The 20992-nt window shown below is 38.9% G+C and overlaps 1 protein-coding gene across 1 annotated transcript in view; it reads left to right on the top strand.

Moving 5' to 3' along the window:
* The window catches only part of LOC119423947 (actin-binding LIM protein 1-like), a 190146-nt gene extending 169670 nt beyond the window's left edge, over positions 1 to 20476 (top strand). The window contains exons 2-21 of the mRNA XM_037691379.1: positions 1582 to 1725; positions 5214 to 5397; positions 5482 to 5588; positions 6160 to 6286; positions 6419 to 6512; positions 8352 to 8439; positions 8574 to 8632; positions 8767 to 8823; positions 11603 to 11680; positions 12604 to 12774; positions 15698 to 15727; positions 15823 to 15955; positions 16071 to 16163; positions 17584 to 17634; positions 18025 to 18089; positions 18256 to 18298; positions 18403 to 18410; positions 18795 to 18869; positions 20082 to 20162; positions 20363 to 20476. Of these exons, the coding sequence (XP_037547307.1) occupies positions 1582 to 1725; positions 5214 to 5397; positions 5482 to 5588; positions 6160 to 6286; positions 6419 to 6512; positions 8352 to 8439; positions 8574 to 8632; positions 8767 to 8823; positions 11603 to 11680; positions 12604 to 12774; positions 15698 to 15727; positions 15823 to 15955; positions 16071 to 16163; positions 17584 to 17634; positions 18025 to 18089; positions 18256 to 18298; positions 18403 to 18410; positions 18795 to 18869; positions 20082 to 20162; positions 20363 to 20476 (1802 nt within the window). The remainder of the gene's footprint in view (positions 1 to 1581; positions 1726 to 5213; positions 5398 to 5481; positions 5589 to 6159; positions 6287 to 6418; positions 6513 to 8351; positions 8440 to 8573; positions 8633 to 8766; positions 8824 to 11602; positions 11681 to 12603; positions 12775 to 15697; positions 15728 to 15822; positions 15956 to 16070; positions 16164 to 17583; positions 17635 to 18024; positions 18090 to 18255; positions 18299 to 18402; positions 18411 to 18794; positions 18870 to 20081; positions 20163 to 20362) is intronic.
* Positions 20477 to 20992: the final 516 nt, after the last annotated feature.

Here is a 20992-nt window from a genome sequence, read left to right as displayed (position 1 = left end):
ACTAGTGAGGACTTATGGACACAGTGGTGTTGTTGTTTAATATTTGATTCAAGTGCACCCCCTACATTATTACAGTTGTTATATATGCTGTTGCAGCTGATGTCAAAGGTTCTGTGAATGCGCACTCCGGAAAATGGGCGCGTGACAGTAGCGTGAGCGTTCTCCATGGCGACCGGGAAGAGTAGCTCGAGTTCCCGCGGTCGCCATGAGGCCGCAGCGGCGCTTAGCTGCGAGGGCCTTCAACGCTGCTTGCAGCTTTAATTGTGTTTAAGTTTCATTTCACTCTAGCTGCACAGCTATATGCACTTTATACTTATCTGACAGCTATTCAATGCATGCAGCTCTGACAACAAGCTTTGCATTGGTTTGATTAATATTTAAATGAATGTAGCATTCCTTGAAGGGATGCATGTTCAAGTTCAAGTTTCTTTATTGTCACTCGCATCACATCTGGTACATGATCTGGAATGAAATTATGTACTCAAGGTCCCAGTTACATCCAAAAATCACAAAAATATAAAGTATAAAAATAAACTGTATATAAGGATTTACGATATACACTAAGATATACTCTAAACACTACTGTTCATAATGTAAAATAATATAGTATATCAAACAGTAGCTTGAACATGAGTTTGTAGTAAGCAGATGGGTATGAATGAATACAGCATGAGATCAGCAGCATAGATAATCAGCAGCACAGATAAGTCACAGATCACCAATTAAAGTAGCATTATCACCCACCACACTGCACGCTGAAGTTTAAAACATTATTCTTGTTTCATTTGTTTGCGCTCAGAGTAGGGATCACTCTCAGCTACTATCACACCAGGTATTATCATAATATCTGTAAAACAACAGAATTGCATCCATTTCTGCATTTACTAAAAGTGATTCGTCTTAACGGCCATCTTGGAGAGTGTTGTTAATCAATTGTAGATTAATATTTAATGGTTATTGTTTGAGAGTTTTGTTAAAATCTATCCAGTGGGTCATGAAATATTTTGCTAACAGACAAACATGGTTGACTCCAATAATTAATGTTAATGTTTTAGGCAAAGGTTTTTTACAATGTGAAAGGATTGTCAGCTACTCCCACATCAAAGTCTAGCTCATTTTCTATACAATTAACTGGGCTAATGTTTTTTTGTGTGTTTTTTAAGTTCAGCTGATCTTGGCAGACATCTTTAATTGGGATGACTCCCAAATTAATCAATTGTAAAGGCACTTCTAGTGATTATTTTCTAAAAAGTTCTTTATAATCCATCCTATGAGACAGACAAACACAAAAACACCTCTTGCCTTCGCCTTTCAACAATTACTTTTAACAAAGATTAGTATATTTATGCCACAGCCTTCATAGACAATGGGGTTTACAATAAATGCTCATATTTCTTCTAGCAAGTTTTCCCTTTTGTTGCTCCTTCATGTGCATTTTAGCAAACTAGACATGAGTTGGATATCCAGGTAAATGATGGATGGATGTAGAGCAGGTGTGATGCAGAGACAGAAAATAAACAAGTAACAACTGGTGAAAATGAAGTGATCAGGACTAACTGTAAGTGATTTCTGACCCCGCAGTGCTACAAACTCAGGACGGCTGCCAGCCTGGTCCAGCAGCAGGGAGGCAGAGCATCCAGTGCTTCAGGTGTGGGGGGGCATGCAAAGGGGAGGTGCTGCGGGTGCAGAGCAGCTACTTCCATGTAAAGTGTTTCACTTGCAAAGGTGAGTTGAACCACAGTGTGAAACAAAGCAAAATCATTTCACAACATTTTTTAATGTTACAAACAGATCAAATGGTCAAAAGTCTTCAGTTGATCCAAAATGCTGCTGCCAGAGTCTTATCTGGAGTTAGTGGGAGAGATCATATCTCTCCAGTTTTATCTCCTCTCCAATGACTCCCTGTCAAATCCAGAATATAATTCAAAATCTTACTTCTAACATACAAAGCTCTCAACAACCTAGCTCCATCCTATATTAGAGATATTATTGTTCCATATTTTCCTAACAGAGCACTTTGCTTTCAGACTGAAGGCTTACTTGTGGTTCCTAGTTTCTAAAACTAGAATGGGGGCAGATCTTTCAGTTCTCAGGCTCCTCTCTTGTGGAACCGACTTCCAGTTTCTGTCTGTGAGGCTGACACATTGTCCAGTTTTAAGACTGGGCTTAAGACTTTTCTTTTTGATAAATCCTATAGTTAGGGTTGGCTTATGCTGCTATAGACTACTGGAGGACAAATTGTTCTCATTTCTTAAAATTAATTGTTAAAATTAAATAGTTTTCATTTGATACTATTTCTATCTTTACATGTGATTCTTGACCTGCCATTGTGTATCTGTTCCTCTCAAATCCAACTGGTCGAAGCAGATAGACGCTTGTCCTGAGCCTGGTTCTGCTAAAGGTTTCTCCCTCATGAGGGAGTTTTTCTTTTCCACTGTCGCCTTCATGCTTGCTCAGGATAAGAGTCTGCGAAGAAGTTAAATTCAAAGCAGTCTGCTCCTCAGATAAATAATGTTATTAACTTTTTACATATGTGAATGTTTCTGTTCAGTGCCCTTAGATGACATCTGTTGTGACTTGGCGCTGTATAAATAAACTGAATTGAATTAAAATGGTCATACAAGCAGAAAGGAAACAAAGCCGATGAACTTTTGATGTTGTGCATTCTTTTCAAAGTTGATTCACATACATTGGCTTCTATCACAATGAACCCAAAAATTTTAATAAGGGCTTAAAAAACATTTGCTCAAACTCTTGTCGTTAAATTAACCAAACTGGGGATGAAAACAAAGCATTAAAACAAAAATCACATGAACAATTATGCTATTTTAAAATTTGTTTGAAACATATGGTGATGGTCATCTGATGCCCCCAAATCTGATTTATTGGAAACATCTTCCATCGACAGTGGGTTGTTGTGAAGCCTGGTCAGACGCCCGCTTATTGCAGTTACTCTGCTTCATAGTGGACATATTTTCCCAGCAGGCCATTGTCCAACTAATCAGCCCTGACAAGCTTCTCGTGTTGTTGCCTTCTCACAACAATGTGGCGCTGATTTCAGCAGAGCAAAAACAAGGACACTTTCAGGAGGAGAGACGAAACTACTTTCAGAGGAATGACTTGGATTTGGATAATTGTGATTTTAATATTACTATTTGAATTAAAAACAAAAGGTTTTTATGAGACAGTCCATGTCTTTGAAAATTGCTTATACAGTATATCAGTTGATCCAATCCTGCCTTCATGACTATATAGACAGGATAAAACAAAACAAATAAATCGAGCGGTGAGTGAGTCACAGAGGGACAAGAATAGAGCGGTGTAAATCTGGTTTTGGCCTAGCTCTGAAGGACAGAGGGGGTTTCAAATGTCACAAAACGAGCCAAGAGAAAACACATCCTGTCTGTAATGTGTCGCGCAGCTCATCAGTGTTTAGTCTTCACAAACAAAAGGTTCAGACACTGACTTACTGTCTTAATATTAGAAGTTAGAATATGGTTTAAAGAAGACATCTGGTTACATAAGGTGGAGGAAATTTAATTTAGCTTTTCTGACAAGAAGATAATCAATCAATCAATCAATCAATCAATCAACCTTTATTTATACAGGTAAGTCCCATTGAGCCTCGAGGACTCATTTACAAGAGAGACCTGATTTCAACAAAGAAAGATGACAACAATGGACAACAGCAACAACAATAAACAGTTATAAAAAAGCATACTACAGTTTTTTTTTTTTTTTTTTTTTTTTTAACAAATAGGATGGCTAAAAGGAAAAGGTCACAAAACAAAAAACAGCTAGATTCCAAGACAAATGTAGAAAACTAACAACAGGAACATGTCTGCATTGGACCCTGCCAGGTGTCCAACAGATTCTTAAAGACACTTAGAGAGGTCAAGGTCGAGAGCTTCAAATCTTTTTGTAAGATATTCCAGGAAACAGGAGAGGAATAGGAGAAGGCCCTTTTGCCTAGTTCAGTCCGCACTGAGGGAACACTGCAGGTAATAATGTCCTGAGAGCTCACTCCGTAGCTGCACTGCATAATGCTTTAACTATACAGGAGAAAGTTACAACCTCACCTCTTTCTGCAAAAAAAAATTGTATCGTGAAAAAAGAAGGATGCAGCAAAACGCTCATCTGATTTGTTTTTGTGTCTTAAATTGATACAAAGCACGGCGCTAGCGCAGAAACGCTACAGACAGTGCAATCTGTTAGCTTGAGCAGCACAAATTAGGTTAGTATGACAACAAATTTCTGAAAAGCCTAAATTTAAAGGTGGCACATGTGTTCAGAATTTTAATCTTTGTTTCTTTAAAATTTAAGCGTCACAATTTGAACATGTAAGAAGCAAAGTAGGCTATGAGCTAAATGCTAACAGCAGCTAGTATAGCTGAATTCTTGCTCTTGCAGCTGGAAGCTTTTTAATCAAGGCGGACTGAGATAAAATATTTAACGTTCAGCCATGGAGTCAGTCAGTGAAGACTTGAATGTGATTTTAGGTTTATTACTGTTGAGGTTTAATTTTTTTTATTTTTCAACTTTTATGCATAAATTATTATTATGAGGGAGTGGTGGTGCAGAGGTTAGAGAAAGTGGGCCTGTGATGGGAAAGTTGCCGGATCAACTCCCCGAACTGACAACATCGAAATGTGGTGAGAAAGGTGAAACACTGACACCTGCCTCCACCCAGATTTGCCCCACTCTGGGCCCTTGAGCAAGGCTCTTAACTCCACCATCTGCACCCTAGATAGCAGCTCTCTGCTCCACACAGAGGGCTGTGGTAGCTCATGGTCTGTGGTTGTGTCAGGAAGGGCATCCAGCGTAAAAACAATCGCCAACTCTTCATGCGATTTAGTTCGCTGTGGCAACCTGAGAAGCAGGAAAAAAATAAAATATGCATAAATTATTAAATTTCCAGTCAGAATTAGCTTTTATATATTAAAAAAAATCACTTTCTGCTTGTAAAATAATCCATATTATACACCTCTATGACCCCGTGTGCCTAACAGCTGGGGAGGCTTTCTCATCAAGAAACTTTAAGCTTTTATCCCCTAAACATCCTTTCACTCATTGTATGTTCATTTAATCTAAAGTGCTCTACAACTTTTGAGCCATAAAACCATATTTAGACGTAGAAACGTCTTGATGCTGAGCGTTCTCTTCCTTCGGTGCTCTGTTGTTATCAGACGGTTGCTCTGTGTACATGTGTACAGTGTGCGGCTGTGACTTGGCTCACAGTGGTTTCTTCACGAGGAGCGGGGACTGCCTGTGCCCGGTGGACTTCCAGCGTCTTCACGGCACGCCTTGCAACAACTGCGGCGACTTTGTCGAGGGGGAGGTGGTCACAGTCCTGGGAAAGTCCTACCACCCAGCTTGCTTTGTGTGCACCGTTTGCAAGTAATCCCGATTAATCTGGTTATTGCAGCGAAGAAAAGTTTAGCGTTTGTCTGTCTTAGATGTCTTTGTATCTCTGCTTCTCAGGCGGCCTTTCCCTGCGGGGGATTGTGTGACTTTCAGGGGGAAAGACTGCCTCTGCCAGCGTTGTAATGAACCCACATCGCCCTCAAATCAAATCACTCATCCCAGCAGTGAGTCACTCTCTGTGGACGAACATTTGATCCAATATTCTTATGAAAATATAAATAGATAAAAGGTTGTGATCTTCTAAGGACAGTGGATTGAGTTGGACACTGGCCAACAACTGTAGTTTAAAGTCAGTCAACTGCATGTTCTTTTTTTGTTTATTAATTTTTATCTTGTGCTCTGGAGCCAGGTCAGTGCCATGTACAACTTTGTTTACAAAGTATGACTTTTTTAAACTAATCTATAAGAACTTTGGACGTCAGGTAGCCAAAACTGTAAACACATAAACAATGTTTGTATTCTGTTTCTGAAGCAACAGACTCTTTTAAACCAGTGATAAATTCAGCCTCAGCCTCTGCTTTAACCCAGTCCACCTAAAGATTAGAGAAACAACATATCAAAAGAGGACTGAGACTCAGTAAGCCTCTGATTAGAAGGATCTGCCTGCAGGATTGTACAGAAAAGCTGCTAATTAAGAAAATCTACAGGGACCAGCACTGTGACTATAATTCTGTGGTGTCAGACATAACATGTTCAGTTTGCACATGCAGATGATCATATCTGTGCGGTTTTCAGATTGTGCCGGCTGTGGTCGAGACATAAAGAACGGTCAGGCTCTGCTAGCTCTGGGGGGTCAGTGGCACATCGGCTGCTTCAAATGCAAAACCTGCAGGAGGGTCCTGAGCGGAGAATACATCAGCAAGTAAAATTTCTCCGCCACGCTTTCACTTCTTCAAGCTCAAGTTTACCTCCATTGTTTTGTTGTGATCGGTGACATAAGACTTCTAAACAGGAAGTGTGATGTCATGTAGCCTCTAACTTGTTCATCTTCCAGAGATGGTTTTCCCTACTGTGAGAGAGACTTCCAGACTCAGTTTGGGGTGAAATGTGAAGCATGTCAAAAGTTCATCACAGGAAAAGTTCTTGAGGTAAAACCCACTCTTTGTTCAATTCCAATTTAATGTCCTTTGTCATCTTGTTCTGAAAGCTGCCATCTCAAGATGTAAAGAGCTGGACACATTTTAGAAGAGCTGGGTTGGAATTATGTGAGCTTGTGTTGCCGCAATTAAAAAAACAACACATTTTCGGAGTGAACTTCACCATTCAGCATAAATAGATGAAAAGATAGCTTCGAAAAATGGAAAATGATACAAACTACAACAAAGTTAAATCAGTTCATCTGGATGGTTTCTTTTTTTTGTTGTTGTTGTTGTTGAAACGTTTCGTACTTCATCCAAAGGACTCTGTCAGTCTGAGGAGCCACAACAAACCCAGTCCCACAAGCAGCACACTCACATAGTGGGCCAACCAGTTTACTGGTAATCAGATGGTCTCTGGAGCCCTCCCGGCGCCCTCTTCCCCGTCGACTCCTCTGAGGCAGCCATAGCCAAAGTGGTTCAAAACATTGTCCATGTTAGGTACCACCTTCAGCTACTCCACACAAAACTTTAGCTCAATATCTGTAAATCTGACAGAGCTAGAGCTAAATTTTTGTTGGATGAGTAGCTGTTAAAGCTGTCTGGAATGTGTGTGCCGGGCTTGGCAACACTCAGACTCTGTACAAACTATCTGTGGACCTGTATCAGAGCTGAGCAGGCAGGACTGTGGAACTTCTGTCAGTGTTCACGGACAGTTGGAAGGAATAGATCTTGGAGAAGTTGTAAACCCAACTTTGGCATAAGTAATCACAATTCGGCTCTTTGGAGTCGTCGTGAGATATATTAGTGAGACTGTAAAGGCTGACGAGGAAATTAAAGAGCTTGGCCTGACCCAAAACAATGTTGAAATATGAATCTGGCTCTGGCCTTGGAAGGTTGACTATCTCAATTTCTCTTTGGATGTTATGGAAACAAGACGCTCTGCTCCCCTCCCCAAGGACGTGGCACAGTGTCAGAGCTCAACTGAGCTGGCTGATAAACAATCACCTCTTATCAGGACTATGGCTGGGGGTCTCTGGATTATGCTGTGCTACGATTTCCTCTCAAACTCATGCCTTCACCAGCCTCCCTCATTGTCTTCCCTGGTGCAGCAACCTAGGTGATGTGAAGGTGCCAAAGGGCTGTGTCACTCACCTGGCGGCCATGCTGGGACCCCCTCCCCCTACCCATTCTACACGCATATGTATTATGTGTATTTATTGTTGCTTTTTCTGTACTGAAGTAGTTTTTTGTTCGTGTGAGAGACTTTTTTATACCTTCTTCCTTTCCTGATGTTTTTCACTTTCACTAATGAAAAGGTGGCACTGCTCTCTGCGGCTGAAGCCTCCGACATTTGTCTCCCCTATGTCTGTCGTTTTCTTTTCTTGATGGATGTACTGAAATGAAATTTCCTTTTGGGACCAATAAAGTATATTGATTGATTAATTGATAGCTGTGGTGGCCATATTGAATCAGGTTGACTTCAAACGTTAATCAGCTGTAGCTGTACATGTAGTAATTATTTTCTGAAAGGTTTTTTTTAAAAGTTAGCAAAAAGTTCTCACTTGCTCATATAGTATCAATCTCAGGGAGCAGGAGCCTAAACTTTTACTCCACACTGTTTTAATCAACTCCAAACTTTGAGAAACACTGAAGTACAAGGAAAGTATTAATTTTTTAGAAACTCGACATCAGGTATGTGCTTTGACGACCCATTAGTCAAATGAGCTTTTGTATGTTTTATGCGTTTATGTCAGTTTGAATATTTGTTTTAATTTGAATATGTATCAATAATTTGTGGTTTTATTAGTAGAATTAAAATAGAAATTTATCTTCTGCAACCTTTTTCAGGCCGGACACAGACATTACCACCCTAGTTGTGCAAGATGCAACCGATGTGACAAAGTGTTCACCGAAGGAGAAGAAATGTATCTGCAGGGTCAGTTTGATGTTATTCATCTGGTTCTGTATCACTTGTGTAAAGATACTGGACAATTTTATATTACGCAAGACAAATTTTATTTTAAATTTTTTTATAAAAGCAAAAATAATTTCTTATCCATGTTTTCTCAGGAATGACAATTTGGCATCCAAACTGCAGAGACAGCATCAGAGCTGAGGACAGTTACAGGGTAGGACATCCATGACTCTATTTTCATCACTTATTCGCAATGTGAAGCATCAAAAGCAACATGAAGTTTTTAGTTTTAAAGCCAATTTGTTTAAAGAATAGAAGAACATCTTTACATGTTGTCTCCCGTCTCAGGTCAGCAGGTCAAAGACGCCCTGTCTTGATTTCTATTTCCCCCCACATGAACTGAAGGTTAATATTGTGTGCAGGCCTGCTTTTTGCACAAACAAATTAAAGACAGATCTTTTAAAGTGTAATTCTGTGAAAAGAATGCAAACAGTTAATATCTTACCTGTTGCAGATAGCTCTTTAAATGATGGAGAAACATAGATTAATTACTAAATTGGTGAGATAATGGCTAGGCAAGTAGACCCAAAACAAAAGTGGATTTCTGCTAACTTAAATCTAGAATTTAAACATGTTTAAAGCAGTTCATGCAAATATATTCATTATAAACCCATCAGTGTTGGGTCGTCAGGGCCTGCAAGGCCTTCTCTGATGGCCTAAACACAATAAGAATCACTAGATTACATTTTAATATATTATTTTCTATTAACTAATATATGTTAGGTTATTCCAAATAGTCTGTTCTCTTCATTTCATAGTTTGTCTCCTGTTAGTGCAGCTTCCATATATTTATATAGAGTTTTTATCCAATCAGATGATGACCATCATCTGTTGCTAGGGTCAAAAAATCTGCCTCGAGGCCTTCAGGACCAACAGTGCAGGCACATGCAGATTAAATCAAATGTCAGTGAAACTGTTGCTTTGACCAGTTAGGTTTTGAGTTGTTCAGTCTGGGGGCTTCTACCAGACATTCAACAAAGTCAGCATTTTCACGTTGTGTGATTGGATGGTCAGAGATTGTACTAGTCTGGGCTAGGAATCTGCATCTGTAGCGACATGCACAAGCTAAACTTCATTTATTTAGCTTTAATAGCTGTTATTTCAAGCCACAAGGGCTGCCTGCTTCTCTCGAGCAGACATTCTCAGCCCTAAAGGAAATGAACATTTATGTGAAAAGCATGGCAGGGCAGACTGGACTTTAAGCATTAGCCTCCATGGATATAGAAAAGGACTTATTGTTGAAATTTAAATGCACGGATAACCTGTACGACCAAGTTATTGAACGCTTCTAGAGGAAAGAAAGGAGGATGGATTTTACTACGAACAGTCAAGACTTTTGGCGAGTAAAATACATTTGATTTATTGGTTTATTACGTTAATATTGACGCTTTTGCTAAATACGTGTGTGGTGCAGCTGTATGTGGCTGCAGCAATAGAAAACTTGTTTACTTGTGTTAATTGAGTTTCTTGCTTCAGTAATGAAATTCATTCTCGCGACATAAGATACCTGACTGTGATGCAGCACCAAATTATTCTGTTTCTGTTAGCTTCTGTAGCCGTGGTGTCATAATGACAATACAAGAGGTGGGTAAATTCAGGCAGGACACCATTGAAGGCCCAGGTGTAAAATGCACGGCCCGTCAGTGAAACACACCTATATGGGTGTATGCGTGAAGGGTTCAATCAAATATATGCACAGAAATGCACTGGCAGTGCATGTCTTTTCTGAATATGGACATTAAAACTGTTCACAGACATTATTAAAACAATTGCAGTCATACTTAATAAGCTGGCCTTTCTTTTAAGTGTTTAGTAGTTGTAATATTTTGCACACAGAAATAAAACTGCTGATTTATTAACCAGATTTATAGAACTTGTAGAAAGTTCCTGGAGAAACTTTGATGGGGACTGCAGGCTCCTGCCAATTTAAATTGTTGATTTGACAGTAATATTTGGTTCGCGCTCAACTACCACTATACCAAATTTCAACTGAATCATTCTTAAAATGGCCGAGTTATGTTTTTTTTCTTTCTCTTTTTTGATTTGGATTCAGTACGTGATAGGGAATGTTCTCAGCTACAACCTCACCAAATTACATCTGTATGTGTAAAAATGGCTGAGTTAAAGCCATTTAAAAGTAGCATTGGCAACCATCTTGGATTTTTGACTTTGATACAGCATTTGATAGGAAACATTCTCAACTACCACCACACCAAGTTTCAGCTCAATATCACTAAAACTGACTGATTTATAGCATTTTTTTCCTTTTTTGATTAGGTGTCCATCTTGGATTTTTGCTTTTCAGTCAGAGTCTATCTGCACCTCTACGTCAGTGAGTGCAGAGCTTTTTTAAACAAACTGAATAAGATCCCTGACACCCATGGCTACTCTTTGGTTATGTGGAATGAAAATTTGCTGCACAAAATTAAAAAACTGCAGCGACTAGGCTGTTAGCATCTGCAACTCACACAAGACAATTAAGAAACCCGTGAATGTTTTCAGACATTTTGGAGACAGTTGTAGTCGCCAATAGTCCTGGCTGAGTGTGACACTGACCTTGCTCAAACTAGTTGTTAGCTCATCAATTCGATCAGAATTAACTTTATTTCTTTAAAAATTAGGTCATCCATATCTTCAACAGGTAATATATTGTTTGTTCATAACTTTTCCACTAAACCCCACTTAAAAAAAGATCTGAACTATCATTTTTACATCTAGCACACATAAATTAAACTTAATCATGCTTGATTTAATCACATAACAAAATGACATTTGGCTGACAGCATGTTCAACTCGATGCTGTTCTGATAAAAAAGTTGAACTTCGATGATGCTTGAATGTGTAGGATTCCTTACTTAAAGACTTTTTTCTATAAAATAATGCATGCTTGGGCTTCAACTTCAACTTGGGCTTTCTGTGAGCACATCCATACAGCAGCAGAGTGCCTTTCAGTGTCAGGGTGGTTTATATGCACCAGCATGTCAAAAAATATATCAAACCGTAAAACTACATTCCTAATTTATTGCAAGTTAATATGCACTTTTGCACTTGTTAAGATAGACTTAGATGAGAGACAGGAAAGGACCTTAAAATGAAATGTTTCTACAAACTTTATTTTTTTCAGCCCAACAGATCGTCATCTGAAAGCTCCTGTTCCAGGCCGAGCTCGTGCACTCCGGGCAGTCCAGGTCGAACCCTCTGTGTAAGTTTTAACGCCTCGTGCATCTTCTCTGATGCAGACTGCACATTTTGTGTTTCAATCCATTATTTTTATTCGTGCAGGACAATCACATGGATGAGTCACTTGTGCAGGATCTTTCTTTTTGACACTACACGAGGACAAACAGAAAAAAACACAACTGAATGTTTGTTTACATTATTCCATAAATTAAAAAGGTATAATAACCTTGACTGATTGGAACTAGTTACATGTTGCTTGTTGGAGAAAATGTACCGTATTTTTCGGATTATAAGGCGCATTGAGCAAAACAAAACAGTCAGATAAGTCAAACTTTATTCAACTCATTCACAATAACTCAACATTGTTCACTTGTAACACATAAAGTATCAGTTCGAGGTCAGTAAGCACAACCAGAATTAATATGTATATCGCACTGGATTATAAGACTCAGTGTAGATTTTTGAGAAAATTTAAGTATTTTAAGAGCGCCTTATAGTCCAAAAAATATGGTAATTTCATTTGGGGATATTTACATTTTCTCAGCTCATCTACTGATATACAAAGAAATGAACAACATATTGATGACTGTGTCCAAACACTTTATTAGGAGCTCAGACTGAGTTCAGAGTGCCTTAGTTTCCTTTCCTCCGGCCTCTTATGTTGAAACTGAATCCATTTTACTTTCTAAACATCTCAAGATTTAAGCCAAAAAAGGATTTTTCTAACGCAAGAGCCTGAAAAATAGAACATTATGAATCTGGTTACTTCCTGTGCCAAAGTCAAATAATCAAGATGTTTTGAAGGTTAAAGTTTTACGTGTAGTACTCCCTCTGAGATGTACTGTATACCTTTATTCTTTGACCAGAACCTGAGCCCAACCGTCTGCTCCTTTTGTCTCCTGCCCCTCTGTTGGTCGTCTCCTCCCCCCATCCCGTCCTCCCCAGGCAAAAGTAGACAACGAGATCATTGATTATCGAGACTTAGCAGCAATTCCCAGAGTCAAGGCTATATTTGATATAGAGCATCCCGACATGATGTCTTATAAGTGTGTGAACAACAACTCGTCTGCTTTGGATGGAAAAGGCAACAGACAGAACAGGCTGAGCCCCACAGAGGTAACTGACAGACTGGTTTTCTGTTGTTGGTGTTTCCTCTTGGTTTGATAGAGTCCAACTAAGTAAAACATTGTTTTGTCTTCTAACTGAATATGTTGGAAGCAAAAGATTCCTGTAGAGTGGGTTGTGAAAGTATTTAGCTCCTTGGTGTTATTTGGGACTGCAGTGCCTACTAAGGCAGCACCTATTATTATCCACCTGACAAAGGTTTCTTAACTTTACATCTTACTCTTCTGTCAACTTTAATGCGGCCTGAACCACAATGTGTAATAACCCCATAATTGTTATATCAAAACGACCAGCTTGGCACCGTGATGTGTGCTATTACTTTTATTGCCGTTTCGAGTTACCATGGCGACGTAATTTGCTAACAAAGACGCCTTTTTTATTAGTCGTTTTTCACAGACTCTGGTTGCAAATCAAATATCCAATGCCGCCTGAGCTAAAAAGGAAAAATACTGTGAACCAGCCATTTTTAGAGACATTAAGCTAAAATTTGGTGTGGTGGTAGCTGAGAGCAATGCCCAATAAATAATGGATTAAAAAATTCAAAATGGCCACCAAAGCTAATTTTAAATGGCTTTAACTCAGCTATTTTTACACATGTAGAGCTGACATTTGGTGTGGTTATAACTGAGAACGTTCTCCATCACATACTACATCATACATACATACATCACATACTATCACATGCATCACACACCTGCATCATGAAGGACCCCACTCACCCAACACACACATTTTTTGCCCCGCTCCTCTCAGGAAGGAGGTTAAGGAGCATTAAGTGTAGAACCACTAGACTGAGGAACAGCTTCTACCCTGAGGCTGTTAGTCTCATGACTATCTAACTAGGATAATCACTGTTAAAAGATCACATCATGTTGCTGCTGATCTGTTTCATGTTACTGCTGATCTGTTTCATGTTGCTGCTGATCTGTTTCATGTTGATGTGTTCATTCGTGCTCATCTGCTCACACAGACTCATGTTCATGCTGCTATTCGGCATATTGGTTTTTTTTTTGTGTGTTTGTTTTTCATGCTATTATTGCTTAGCATATTTTTAGTTTATGTTTTTTTTTAGTTCATATCTTAGATTTTATTACTGTTTTTCTTTTACATTTTATTGTTGGATGTAACTGGGACCCTGTGGACATAATCTCGTTCCACCACATGTACCACATGTGGTGCGAATGATAATAAAGAAACGCTGACTCTGACCGACTCTGACTGACTCTGACTAAATCCAAATCCTTAGCTTAAAAGAAAAAAAAAGTATAACTTGTTGCCTTTTTTGCCATTTTGAGCTGACATTTGGTGTGATAGTAGCTGAGAGAAACCCCAACACATAGTACAGTCAAATTTTTAAAATGTCCGTAATGTGGCTCATCAAAGTTTCTCCAAGAACTTTCTAGTTTCACTTTTGTTGCCTGACAACCTGGAACCAAACTAGATATTTAATTTGATTCTAAGTAACAATGTTGCTAAATATAGTTGACATAATGAAGATAAATGTTTGATTTAAATCTACCTTTGAGCAGTTTTAGTGTGAAATTATCTGCACCTGTCCACTGATACACTGTTGCTGTAACGGCCTCCAAAATCAACACCAGTTCGACACGTGGCTTGTAATAAGAGCTACCACCAAGTAGGAGACAGCATGAAGCCCAAGGAACTCTCCACACATGTTAGAGGCAAAGTTGTGAAATATTACAGATTAAAGTTCGGTTATATATAAAAAAAAAAAATAATCACACACCCACAAAATCCCTAGGAGCACCAATAAATCTATGGCTAAATAAACAAAATATAATCCCACTTTGTTAAAGCTGCCAAGAGAGGGCCGTCTACCAAAAGTCATGAACCAGGTGAGAAGGACGTCAAGCAGAGACACAAACAAGAGACTAAAGAAAACCCTGATGAAGCTGGGCAGCCCTTATGGGAGGATCTGTTTACAGAGCTGGGTTTCTTGGAAGAGTGGCCAGGAAAAGGTAAAACATAAATAATAATAAAAAAAAGGCTGACTGGAATTTCTCCCCCGAATGTGGATGACATCATGTCTGAAGCAAATCTACCACTTCTCATCATTCTGAGAACCCCATCCCTTCACCTGGTCGAGTCCTCCAGAGATCCGAGCCAGAGGTTCACCTCTCAGCAGGACAACACCTCTGTGCTTTAAGGACAAACAGATTAATGTCCTGGAATGGTCCGTCAAAGCCCAGAGCTCAATCCAACTGAGAATCTCTGGTTGGACTGAAAGATATTTTTAGACAAGCGGCGCCCATTCGACCTGAAATAGAAGGAGTCGTTTGCTGATGAAGAACGGACAAATCGAGCTCGTGGAGATTAACCTGAAGAACCTCGACGCTGTAACTCCCAAAATAAATGGCTCCACAAAGTATCGACTTGGAGCTGTGTGAGAATACGGTACACTGAAACTTCCCCTTTGGATCAATAAAGTATATTGACTGATGACTGATTGATATGCATGCACCACTTTATAATTTTAATCTTATATAAACAACTTATCCTCCCCATTTAACGTAAAAAAAAAAGTGTTTGCATCTGAAATCTGGGGGTTGAATACTTTTGCAACTCACTACATGAGGGGAAAGAACAACCTGTGATGTGTATTATTTGCACCCATGCATGATCAGTACCTCTCCTGTGGGAACGTTCTGCAACATCCTTCTGCTCATGATGTGATGTGTGATATTAACGGTCCCATGTAATCATCAGTGAGGAACAGAAAGAACTGGTGATAGAGATATGATATGGTGACGTGTCTCAGGCAGAGTCCTTGACTCAGATCCACTCCTTCGTTCCTGCAGCGGACCAGTGGATGACAGCATGTTGTGGAGTGTTTGAGGTTTGAGGTCAGTTTGAGTTATTGTATTCTTGTTTTCTTTGTGTGTCTCTGCTTTAGCCAGCAGGAAACCTATCTGAAACCATCCAGGTAAATTACAAACCAGCTGCTGCTCAGAACATCCACATTTAAATCAGCTGGTTGTTTTTCCTTTCACCTTGCGTTTCTGTTTTCCTTCCTCCAAGGAGAGTTTCGAAACGGGAACGTGGATGCCAAAATCGACTACAAGTCATGGATTTTTTGGGGGTCAAACCCCGAGTTATCGTCACAACTACGCTCCCACTCTGTCCAGATCACCACAACACTTCCACCGACCAGGTGAACAAAGAAAACCATTGCCTAAAAGCACACCTTTGTATTAAATGTGTCCTCTACCACATTCCCTCCTGCTCCTTGTTTAACACTGTGTCCTTCACCTTTGTGAAACGTAAAGGGTTGCTGCTTTCTCCCACTTTGCTCCTTGAAAACAAAAATTACTCCTGCCCCACGCCTCCTTTCTGTCACCACTTTCTCTCTAAAAGCAAAGGTAAGACCCCCCCTGCTCCTCTGACACCCTGTTTCCCCTCCTTTCTGTCTGTGTTAAGTTTGCATCACCCAAACAACCAACAACTGACCAGTTCAATATAAATCAGAGAAGTGTGGCACACATCTTATTTTTCTGTTTTTAAATTGAGCCATCTAGTGGTCGTGCTCAGAAGGCCTCAGTTTTGCATGCGTGCTGCTTGGATTATGTTTCATTTATAATTGATTGACTACATTAATAAATCTTACTTCATCCAGTTTTATCTCACACATGTCTCTAATTATTCATACCGTTTTTGAGCTTTTACGTTGGCTCAATTAAATAATGACAAGTTTGATTACTGTTCTTTTATAGAAACAGAACAAACGGCTTGTTAAAGGTGAACTGAGAAAAATATTATTTTATTCATCCAATACATTATTGTTAATAAGAACATGAAAAAAAACAAGAATAAGATAAAAGAATAAGAAAAATAATAATCTTACTGTTGGATTAACATTATTATTTTTACTTCAATGTCACAGGTGTGTTTAAATTCTTAAAAATTAAACAAGTAAAAAGTCAAAAATACATAAAAAGTGTTATTTGCTATGATATTTTATAAGTTCAATTTGTCTTAAGACGGCACTTAAGATGCACTTTGGTCTTGGCTTTGTTGCTCTGGCTATGTGTGGTTAAAAATATTTCCACAAAACTTAAAAAGTGCTCCGAAAATGTTAATAGTAGGTCCAACAATGTTCATTCAGGTCATCTGGATGGTTTCTTTTTTTGCTGAGATGTTTCGTCCTTCATCCAAAGGACTTCCTCAATCCGAGAAGCCACCAAACAAAACTGATTCCCACAAACAGCATAGTGGGAAAAACAAAACAGTTTGCTGGTGCTAAGATGGCTGCTGGGGCCCGCTCTCTCCCTCGTCAACTCCTCTGAGACAGTCATGCCAAAGTGGTTCAAAACACCAAAGTTCATGCTCAGAGGAACTTTGGTGGCCAGAAGCCATCTTAGCACCAGCAAACTGTTTTTTTTTGTGTGTGTGTGTTCCCACTACAGAGGATACTGTTTGTGAGAATCAGTTTTTTTGTTTGTTTGTTTGTTTGTTTGGTGGCTTCTCAGATTGAGGAAGTCCTTTGGATGAAGGACGAAACATCTCAGCCAAAAAAGAACTCGTCCATATGGCCTCACTGAACATTGTTGGATTTTAAGGATTAATGAGCATGAACTTTGGTGTTAATAGTAATTATTTTTCTGCAAATGTGTTTTAATAAATTCCTACTAACAACTTTTTTTTTCTATTTGAATTCTGTTTGAAATAAAGAGGAATGTCTGTGAACGATGTGAATAACATGGCGATACCTGGTCTCGGTTTGTTTTCTCTTATACGCACATCCAGACAAATTATCTGCTGACTCTGCATTTATCCTTTCAGCAGATGAAGGCTTTGATTTATACCGAAGGCCTCCGATTTATAAAAAGCAAGGTAAGCGTTTTGTTAACATTTTAAACTTCACACACTACACTGAAAATTACAGAACACATTTTATTTTGTTGCACATTTTTGTCTGAGCACATGTGATTGGTTGTTTTGATGTTGTCCTCATTCTTTCTTTTGATAATGTCAAGTAACTTGGACTGAAGTTTAGGGAAATGGTTGTCAATTTTCATCAATTTCAATATAAATCTCAGCAGTTTAAACTTTAACTCAAAATAAATGTTTCTTTTTGAACAAATTAGTACCTGGACGTCCGTTTCACAGCACACAAACCACTAACGATGTATTTTCCTCAGGAAGTTTGATTGAATTTGAGCAGTCTGGTTGTAAGTCGTGTCATGAAGAGCTCATCATGTCTGCTGTGTCACTTTCTCGCAGATTCAAGTTCCTCCACATCTCAAGCAACCTCTTTGCCAGAGTATAGACACAGCTTCTTAAACTTGGTAAAAACAAGTACCCATTTTTTCAAATGTCTATTCATTTGATTAAGCATCAATAAATAAACTGTTGGCAAATACATATGAAGAATATTTTATGTTAAACAACAGAAGGAAACCAACAAAAAACATTTGTATTTGTCATTTTCTCACCCTTTTCGTCCTCTTTAAGCCTCAGTCGGTTGATTTCTGCAACACCACCAGTGAAAGATTCAGTGAGTCTGCAGACATTTTTATCTTTTGCTTTAACATTTAAAGATGGTGCACAGTTTTTAAACGAATGATGTTTTGATGTCATTTCTTTCTTCCTGCTTTTCAGACTTCAAGGTACGTGAAATGAAATGCATGCTGTCATGAGCTTCTTTCGTCAGATCCTTTACTAAGTCACTGTGTGCATCTGCACGTTTGTCAACCCAGCCTCATTTTACTTCAATATATCACGTGTCATAAATACACAAATTATACATTGATTACTGTCTTATTAAGCTCTTTACAAAAACAACACGCACAAAATATATTCAGTGCCGTAAAATGAATCAGACGCCAGGTGCTGCAGAAATAACATCGCTGTTATAATAATATCAGCAGACGAAACCTTTTCTTGAATCATGCATGTTCTAAGCAAACTTTAATTACTCTAACCTGCCTGCTTCCTTTGCAGTGATTAATCTTGATCGTGTTTGCTTTTTGCATGTTTGCTTCGTTGCGTAGCTCACCCATGAAGATCAGCTTCCACTAACACGAATGGACAGAGGGGTTTCTATGCCTAATTTGGTGGAGACAAAAGCAAGTATCATTTAAGACTTTTTATCGACATTGTATATGGCGTTTATCGGGTTCTGGATGAACACATTCTCAACGATGACTTACAATGGTCAATTCAATTTAGTTCAGTTTATTTCTATAGCGCCAAGTCACAACAGAAGTCATCTCAGGGCACTGAACAGAAACATTCATATATATAAAAATAATAATTTTAACTATTTGTCTGAGGAACAGATTGCTTTGAATGTAACTCCATCATAGACTCATCTTGAGCAAGCATGAAGGCGACAGTGGAAAGGAAAATCTCCCTCGTCAGTAAGAAACCTTTAGTAGAAACAGACAAGCGGCCATCCGCTTCAACCGGCTGCGTTTGGTAGGAACAGATACACAATGGCAGATCAATAAATATTAAGATAGAAATAGTATCAAATGAAAACTATTTAATTTTAACAATTCATTGAAGGAAATTAGGTCAGTTTGTCCTCTAGTAGTCTAAGCTTAAGGCAGCATAACAAGCCAACCCTAACTATAGGATTTATCAAAAAGGAAAAGTCTTAAGCCCAGTCTTAAAACTGGACAGTGTGTCAGCCTCATGGACAGAAACTGAAAGTTGGTTCCACAAGAGAGGAGCCTGATAACTGAAAGATCTTCCTCCCATTCTGCTTATAGGAACCACGAGTAAGCCTGCACTCTGAGAGCGAAGTGCTCTGTTAGGAAAATATGGAACAATAAGATCTCGAATACACGATGGAGCTAGGTTGTTGAGGGCTTTGTAGGTTAGAAAGCAAGATTTTGAACTCAATTCTGGACTTGACAGGGAGCCAGTGGAGAGAAGCTAAAACTGGAGAGACATGATCTCTCCCACTAACTCCAGTTAAGACTTCGGCAGCTGCATTTTGGTCGCGTGTGCTGTCACTTAAAAGACGGTGTGTTAAAAGAGCAATGATACAACAATTCAGGAGCGCAGTTGAATCATCCTTCTTGGTGTAATGCGTCGTTCGATGAGCACAAGCGAGACTAAAGTGTAAGAGCGGAGAACTTTTACTAAAGCGCTGTAGTATTTCTTACACATTTCAAGATGTTTGAACTGTAAAGTTGCTATTAAGGAGAGATTGTGTGTCGGTGATGGGCAGCTTATTGGATTTCTGTGACCTGTTTTAGTTTATTTTTCACATGACCTCATCAAAATGCTTCATCAGTAAAGGTTGTTCAATCTGTCTTTGTTCCATGAAGGTCTACCCTTATGAAATGCTCAATGTTACAAACAGAGGACGAGTGAAACTCCCCAAGGATGTTGACAGAGCACGGCTTGAGGTATGGCAAAAACATTACTCCCTCAAAGTGACAAAGATTTTTAGACAACAAACGTTCATCTTGTGTTATCCAACAACTATTAGTCTCACACGTGCCGATGTAGGAGCAAATACGAGTAAAGAGAGACATGACGATGATATGTTTTGACGTCAGTGACATAAAGTGTTTCTTTCAGCATCTGTTCTCCTTTCTGTTCGCAGCGTCACCTGTCGCCCGGCTCTTTCTTCCAGATCTTTGGGATGGATATTCAAGAATTCGACAAACTTCCACTTTGGAAACGTAACGACATGAAAAAGAAATCCGATCTCTTCTGAATGCAGCCAAACATGTTGATGCTCCTGAGTAAACATGCAGTTCTGTCTTTTGAGGCGTATGGCCCATTTATTAACATTTGTCACAAAGAAGAGAATTTATTTGTGCAAGAAAAGAGTAGAACTTTCTAGATAACCGTTATTTGTTTCTTGTCTGTATTTGTAGGTTAATTAATAAATATTGGTTAAACTTATTGAAGAATTTGATGAACATGAGAACTCAACGTAGATGTTTTTCAGAGCTTATGTTCATATTGAACAATTCTTGGCAAAAAAAGGACAGAATTCATGCAAGTCATTTATTGAGACATTGCATTCTGTTGTAGCTCATATGTTGATAAATTTACCAGTAAATGTGTTTTTTCCAAGTGTTAATTGCAGCTGTCCATGTGATCTTAATGTGATAGCTCAGATCTTTTAAACTGTGTTTTTTGGAAAAAAAATATATACTGAATAAATATCCTACCTGTTGTAGATGTCTCTTTGGACAGCGTCAGTTTGGAGGAAAAGGGATTGGTT

This window comes from Nematolebias whitei, chromosome 17, assembly GCF_014905685.2.
Source record: "Nematolebias whitei isolate Nwh7 chromosome 17, NemWhi1, whole genome shotgun sequence".
In the NCBI taxonomy this organism is placed as follows: domain Eukaryota; kingdom Metazoa; phylum Chordata; class Actinopteri; order Cyprinodontiformes; family Rivulidae; genus Nematolebias; species Nematolebias whitei.
The sequence above is the reverse complement of the archived record's forward strand: the minus strand, read 5'-3'. Positions and strand labels throughout refer to the sequence as shown.